The sequence below is a fragment of the Nelumbo nucifera genome, chromosome 5 (genome assembly GCF_055504915.1).
Source record: "Nelumbo nucifera cultivar China Antique chromosome 5, China Antique-T2T, whole genome shotgun sequence".
In the NCBI taxonomy this organism is placed as follows: Eukaryota; Viridiplantae; Streptophyta; class Magnoliopsida; order Proteales; family Nelumbonaceae; genus Nelumbo; species Nelumbo nucifera.
Window position 1 is genome coordinate 55,948,451 of NC_142653.1, and position 7,905 is coordinate 55,956,355.

Genomic DNA, 7,905 nt, shown 5'->3' on the forward strand with positions numbered 1-7,905 from the left:
GGTAGCGTCTCGTTGATAGCAGATGTGGACTCTAATTAACTAGCCCACAGAATTTATGGTTGAAATATGTCACTATACTTACTTCAATGCATGCAGGAAAACTACATAAAACAGATCTCTTATCTTTAATTTTCTATCCATTATTAATAGTTGCATGTGCACTCCCACTTGTAGCATAAAAAAGGAAATTGTCATTTTATTAATTATTGGGATTTAATATTTCTAATCTTGCGGCGACTTTAGCCGAGCCGAGCGAAAAACTAAGCCTAGCCAAGCCATGTAAAAAGGGTGGTGCCTTTTGTGGGGTTCATGAGGGAACAAAAGAAGTAAATTTGACATGGACAGAAATGATTGGGTGTATGATTTTGATGGGTGGAATTCTGACATGGCATCCAAGTGTCAAGTATCAGCGGGCAACACATGGCAGAGGGCGGCGCACCTAACTCAGAGGAGCTGGATTGTTGAGATGCTGTTGTGTAATTGTATGTGGATGGCCTCTGAATGTGGAAAACCTTGAGACACAAAATATCGGTGGAGGGTGGCGTGAGAATTTGGTGTCACGCCGTCCAAACAACCCTTTCCTTTCATCCTTGCCACCCCACGCGTAATTGATAACACCCTTTCATCTAGTCGTCCCCTCTCCCCTCTCTCTATATCTTGCGTTCACCTTAAAAGCCTCTCCCTCCATAACATAACAAATCAGGAAAGAACACCACAAAGTCACTCATATACTACAATTCTCTCTCTCTCTCTCTCTCTCTCTCTCTCTCTGAGGCAAGAAGAACACAGCTCGGCCATATTGAATCTTCGGGTCAGTACTATATTATTTGTATGATTTCTTATACTATTTAACATATTATCATTTATTAGTGATATCAAAGCTTTACTAGCTAGAAGAATACTAGTGAATGGTATCTAATTTAACTTCTTTCTCTACTCTCTCCACGCTACCATGAGTTATAGGAGTTAGAACAAGCACTAGCTATACTAGTTAAGGTACTTTTGTTGGTCAGTAATTGAAGTTTTCATATAAGAATATATCCCATCCTATAGTTCAAAGGTTTCTAATGGAAGACTGTAACAATTGTTGATTGAACTCGTCCTTCAATTTATTGGGGATTCAGACCATTTACTCAAGAAAAGAAAGGATTCTATGGGTGAGCAATCAATTGAACTCTTGCTCTAGTATTTCAATCAAGAGGTGGTTTTCAAATCCACCCAACTTCTCTAACCAAATGTTTGTTTGAAATCCTCTTCTCAATTCAAGGCCGGGTGTATCTGATCAAAGAACTTTGAGGCCATAGTCTAGGGTTAACACATAAATTTGGATAGTTCGGATTGGTGAGCTCAAAAAACATTAATTGTTTATTATTGTTAATGGGTTGTTGTTTTCTCTTACGAGCCTGAAATATTTTCCGGCTGTTGAGTGAGAGGTCGTGAAGTATGGTGGGTGGTGAAAATGGCTTCCACCACCATAGACAAGTCATGGAGTGCACTCCACTCAACAGAAAACAACTATGCCTGTGCTTTTTAAAGTCAATCTTTTCGGCCCCTCTCCCCCGTTCGATATATTTTAGGCTAAGCGTAGACAGCTAGAGGCAAGGTGCAATATTGCTGAATGCTGATATCCTTGACAGTTTTGTCATGGAGAAGTCTGTCCCTTTATTGGTGGGCCCCACTGACCGTCCTGCCAATTTACATATATATAGACCCAACATTGGTCCAGTTCAGATTTGAAACTTGCAAGAGAATCAACAGAACTTTTACGTCATCTACTGTTAACAAGTTGATGAGTTAGTGACTGCCTCACTGGCATGGCACTCTCTCTCTCTCTAACATATATATTTTGTGGGCTTTGATTCTCAGCATCAGTGAACATCTAGAAATGGAACTGGAGTCGTGTGTCCCACCAGGTTTTAGATTCCACCCAACAGAAGAAGAGCTTGTGGGATACTATCTGAAGAGAAAGGTTAACTCCGAGAAGCTTGATATAGATGTTATCATGGATATTGACCTCTACAGAATAGAGCCATGGGACATCCAAGGTATTATTACTAGCTATGAGTTACACACACAACACACTGACACAGAAACATGTTCAAGCAAAGGTGGTTTCTGATCTCAGGCATGTGCTTTTAAATTTTAATCCCTACAGACAGATGCAAGCTTGGTTATGAAGAACGGAACGAATGGTACTTCTTCAGTCACAAGGACAAGAAATATCCAACTGGAACAAGGACCAACAGAGCTACTGCTGCTGGGTTCTGGAAGGCAACAGGAAGAGATAAGGCTGTGCTGTCCAAGAACAGAATTATTGGGATGAGGAAGACCCTAGTCTTCTACAAGGGTCGAGCACCCAATGGGAGAAAAACTGACTGGATCATGCATGAATATCGACTCCAAACATCTGAATTTGCACCTCCTCAGGCAAGCTCATCGTGCATCAGTTTCTGTACTTATTTTGACAAAATCACTATATCGATATTTCATTACTAATATTGGTTAGTTTGAGACTGCAGGAAGAGGGTTGGGTCGTGTGCCGTGCATTCAAGAAGCAGGGTCCAAGCAGCCACCCACAAAGTTTCCAGACGTGGAATCGCCCTTATTATGCAAAGGATCATGACAATATCGGAATTCGATCTTTCTATTCAGATATTACAGTTCCTACACGGGCAACTGAAGCTTATCAAGGAACCGATTTTCATTATCAGGCAGTTAGTTATGAGCAGGAATTTGGATCCAAGAGTGCTTATGTAGATCATCACCAACTCATAGAACTCCCACAGTTGGACAGTCCTACACTGTCCGCTGGTTTGGCTACCAAAGAAGGTCTGGAGAATATGACCAAAGATGACTATGATAATGACAGGAACAGTCATGGAGGGAATTTGGTTGACTGGAAGACTCTGGACAAATTACTGGCGTCACAACTGAGTGAGGCAACATCATATCAACAGTCAAATTTGGCACTATTGCCCCAAGATTATGATGTAGATGCTCCTCTCGTGGACTGCTTTCCTAACTTGTAGTGACATAAGGATGAACCTACTACAGTTTATTCTGGATTATCTACTGAAAATTAATGGTCTATATGAGAGGACCCAGTTTAATTTGCAGCTGGTGAAACATTTTGACTATCTAGAATTAGGGAAAAACTGATTCCAGAGTTGAAGAAAGATCTCTTTTGAAAGAATCTCCATTCAAACTTGGCTTTTAGGTGGAGTAATATCCCATTGTCCTTTGGTTTTTATGTCAGCCTTTCAATTGTAAATTGTTCATTGTCAGGCACATTTGTATCTTCGCTTTTTTTAATGGTCAATAACATGATATTTAGAAAATACTTCTTTCTTTCTTTCTTTTTTTATTTATCAGGTTGTCTAATACTGTAGTATTAAGGGCTGTTCGATATATAACGGATGAAGTGGCTGGATGAACTGGATGACTTTTACTTTGTCTTTCGAATAATAATTAAATATATATACAATAAAATATCTGGTGTATATTAATCAACCAGTTTCAGCTTCAGCAATTATATATGGAGCTTGCAGCCTCCTTAATAAGTCATTCAGTAAAAGACAAAAAGTAAGACATTCAGCTTCAGCCATCATAATATATTATACATATCTACCATGAGGCCTTGGCGAGCTTAATTACAACTCTGATTTATTTTTCATTTCTAGCACGCATAGAAACATTGCTATCAAGATCAATTGTAAAAATATTCCATTGTATAATGATCAATGGAAATATGTGGCTTGTTGTATTCACACCTGAGCCACGATGATAGGTTCTCTTTATTGGAGATAGAGATAGATAGATAAGAGAGAGAGAGAGAGAGAGAGAGAGAGAGAGAGAGAGAGAGAGAGAGAGATGCAGTTTCTCATGCCCAACCATATATTTGTAGGTCTTCATTTCCCATGGACATACTATGCTTCATCCTAATTAAATTATTGGTTTAAAAAAGTGTAGTTTCAAACAAGACCTGAAAATAGTACTGGTTTAACTATCAAACAAACCACTTGTATGCATGGTTTAAACATCAAGGTGTTTGATGAGTGAATCAACAAAGGGATCCTTACAATTGCATTCAATGACTTCTCAAAAGCCCAATAGTTTTCCCCTTTTGAAATCCCTTTCAATTTCCCCTGGGTCTTTTAGTAACCCTTCTAACATTTAAGCGGGTGTTGACCAATGAATATGGTTTGTGTGTGTGTGTTTTTTTAATCCCTTGAGCTCAGTTTGGAAGGAGTACAAATACAAATTTGTACAATACAAAACCTTGAATTTTTTTTTTTTTTATCTATTTGTATTTGTACTTCATCCAAATTGAGCTGTGGGCTGAGTTTGGAAGGAGTACAAATGCAAATATGTAGAGTGCAAAATCTTATATTTTGTATGTATTTATGCTGTACATATTTGAATTTGTACTATTTCCAAACTGAGCCTTGGAAACAAATTAAAAACAACTTCCATATTTGCCAAACAACATCCAGACTATTTTGTTGATATGGCAGTTGAAGTTGTTTTCAGAAATAAAATTAAACTAAACACAGTGGCCAATATCCCTTAAATTTAGGGGTGTTCTACAACATGCATGTTTTTGCTTTTGAAATTGCCAAAAAACAAGAATGCATTCTTGAACCATTTTTTGTTTTGAAAATTAAAAATAAGTTGGTTTTGTTTAAAAAAGAATACATGTTTTTGAAGCCATGTAAATAATGTTTTTCTAAAAACAAAAACAGACTTTACAGTATAGAAATTATATGATTTATAAAACTTGATATCAAATAACCATATGAAAATATGTTCTTTCTACAAAGAATTTCAGAACACATTTTTTTTTTGTTTCAGTTTTAGAAACCAAAAGCACACACATAACCAAGAACATGTTTTTTGTGATTTTGTTTTAAGTAACCAACTAGAGAATAACCTTGTACTAAGTACAAGTCTAGTATTCTGATTTTTAAATTCACTTTGTTTCATTTATTCTGAAAGTTTTTATTTGACACTCATTCTTTTTGTTAAATAATTTAAGAGATTAAATCAAGTTTTATTACTAAATAATAACCCACTCTATGGATCTTAAATCATTTGAATTGAGATTTTTTTTTCTTTTCAGTGGAGGTAATTACCATTAACCTTATTGAGAATGGAGGTAACTACCATTGAAAGCTCATACTTTTTTTAATGGATCTGAGAGTGTGAATAACCACTTTTAAGGTGCTCTTTCTTGAGAACATAAGATGCCACTTGTTTGAATAAGAAATTATTTAATCTAATATATATTAAATTTTTTTCTCTTGTTTTGTTTTGCTTTTGGACTAGCAACAAGAAAAACAATTCACATTGGTCAACACCTCCTTAGTGATTAAATAGATACCCTAAATAAATAGTATAGATCTACTACTACCAAAATACTACCAATACAATTTCCAAGATGATCTATAGCACTACATGTCAAGCATGATTCCCATCTTGCCATGTAAAGGGGTGTTCAACAACATGGTAGGTTTTTGAAAACACAAAAACTTTCATATTAGAAAAAAGTAATAGAATTTGTTGATGTAGCTACTATTTTTGTTTTTGGAAACAAAACCAGCCATGTTGTCAAACACCCCCTAAAAGTACTACCCTTCAATGACAAATACAAATACAAAACATGCTTGAATGGGCAACTACAGGTCATGTTTGAGTTTATCTTTGTAGCAGATCTAGTCTCCAATATATGCATACTAATGTATATTAATGGGAAGGTTTTATATGGTGAGCAAACTACTTGAGCATAATGGCACTACTTCTACCCAATCATGGAAACAAAAACATTCAGCTAGCACTTGCTAGTTAGTTTAGTTTTTTTATTCAATTGCGAAACTAACCAGAACCCAAACAAAGTCTAGTGGTAGAGTCTCCCATAAGCACCCACTAACAACAATAAATCTATTTTCCTGGGAGGACAAGTAAAGAGGCAAAACACAAATTGAAGAAAACGAAGTGTTCGTGCCTAACTCTAGAACCACCTCCAGAAGTTATATATTTATACTAGTGGGAACCCGTGCCTAACTCTAGAAGTTATATATTGTAACAACAATAAATCTATTTTCCTGGGAGGACAAGTAAAGAGGCAAAACACAAATTGAAGAAAATGAAGTGTTCGTGCCTAACTCTAGAACCACCTCCAGAAGTTATATATTTATACTAGTGGGAACCCGTGCGATATACGGGTTTTGTTAAGCCAAAGTTAAACAATAGAATACATAGGAATATATAATTGTTTTGTATTGTAACTTTTTAATAACCAATCCAATTAAACTCAACTTGAATTGGTCGATTTTCTAGTATTTCATATTGGTTTTGGTTTAGCAACTTTCCAACTCGACCAAGTTAGGTTAGTTTCAATTTGTCCATTAGTAAACCAATCAAAACTGAACCGATCCGATCATATATATATATATATATATTAATATTTTATATTTTAAATATAATTTTTTAATACAGAAAAGTGGAAAATTCTCATATTTCTTAGTCTAAAATATTTTATATAATAAATTTAATTTTTTAATAATACCACTGTAATTTATTAAATTTAAATTTAAATTTTAAGTTTAAATATTTTGAACAAATAAACCAAATCGAAAATAGACCCAAATTGCTACAACCCGATTTGGCAGGTTTTGACTAATGGTCAATTGTTTTGAGTGACAAACTCCCGACCTAACCAGGTCAATTTGGTTAGAGAAATAGCCTACAATCGAATTGAACCAATTCTTGAACATTCCTAATTTTAGCTTAATTAATAGTCTAATCTCTAATAAATAACAATAGTTTAATCTTTTATAATTATTGAAAATTTATAAAAAAAATACACAATTATTCAATATAAATTTATAATGAAAACACAATAGATATCTAATAAAAATATAATAATTACAAAAATACAATAAATACTTAAAATATATTAAATTAGTCAATAAATAGTGTAATCTCAAATTATAGTTTATTCTCTAATAAATATTAATAAAAAATTATAAAAATACATAATTATTAAAAGTAAATTTATAACAAAAAATACGATAAATTAAATTTCAAAAGTTAAATAATAGTTGTTTAATCTCCAATAATTAATGACAATTTACTGTTATATAACAAAGCAAAAATAGATTTATAAAAACTTTTTGAAAAAATATTGATAAAAAATGCAATAAATAATTACTAAAAATAAAATGACTATTAATTTTAGTATATATATGAATATAAATATATAATGAATGTACACTATTATTGTAAAATTATTACAAATAAATATTATTTTTTTGAAACTTATTTTCTATAATTATTAATTGATATAAGTGAAATTAGTTATTCACAATATTATTTAGTTATTTAAATAATATTTTTATTAAAATTTTAAAATATTAATTATTTATTGAATTTAATTAGGCATAAAATTATAATTAGTATTATTATTACATAATTTGTCATTAATTTTGTAAAATATTAAATTATTATTAATATGAATATTATGAAATATATAATAATTACTTTTCTAATTTTAAGAACTTTTTAATTTTATTACATAATTTCTTAATTTTAACTATTTAAAACTTATTGATGTTATATTTCGTTATTTAAATATTTAAATAATATGCAAAATTTTTCATTATTTGAATTATATTTATTTAATCTTTTTACGTTATATTAAATATTTTGATATATAATGTTTTAACTATTTTTAATGTTTTGTTATTTAAGATATTTACTTATTTAAATATTTAAATAATGTTTTATTTTTAATGTTAAATTTTTATTATTTGAATAATTCATAAAATTATTATTTATATTGTTAATATATACTTTCTAGATGAATTTCAAAAAAATATATAGAATTATTAATAATATGAATATTAT

The 7,905-nt window shown here is 32.1% G+C and overlaps 1 protein-coding gene across 1 annotated transcript; it reads left to right on the plus strand.

Moving 5' to 3' along the window:
- Positions 1–639: 639 nt before the first annotated feature.
- LOC104596793 (NAC domain-containing protein 30) lies at positions 640–3,427 on the plus strand. Its single transcript, XM_010258085.3, has 4 exons — positions 640–811; positions 1,867–2,045; positions 2,156–2,427; positions 2,520–3,427. Exons 2-4 carry the CDS (start codon positions 1,886–1,888, stop codon positions 3,027–3,029), a joined length of 942 nt encoding a protein of 313 aa, XP_010256387.1. The 5' UTR covers positions 640–811; positions 1,867–1,885; the 3' UTR covers positions 3,030–3,427.
- Positions 3,428–7,905: the final 4,478 nt, after the last annotated feature.

Bases quoted from the DNA above. Each gene is read 5' to 3' on its own strand.
- LOC104596793 (XM_010258085.3), top strand. From the start codon at position 1,886: ATGGAACTGGAGTCGTGTGTCCCACCAGGTTTTAGATTCCACCCAACA. The intron at 2,046-2,155 runs GTATTATTACTA...TAATCCCTACAG, and splicing joins AGAGCCATGGGACATCCAAG to ACAGATGCAAGCTTGGTTAT. The intron at 2,428-2,519 runs GCAAGCTCATCG...TTGAGACTGCAG, and splicing joins CTGAATTTGCACCTCCTCAG to GAAGAGGGTTGGGTCGTGTG.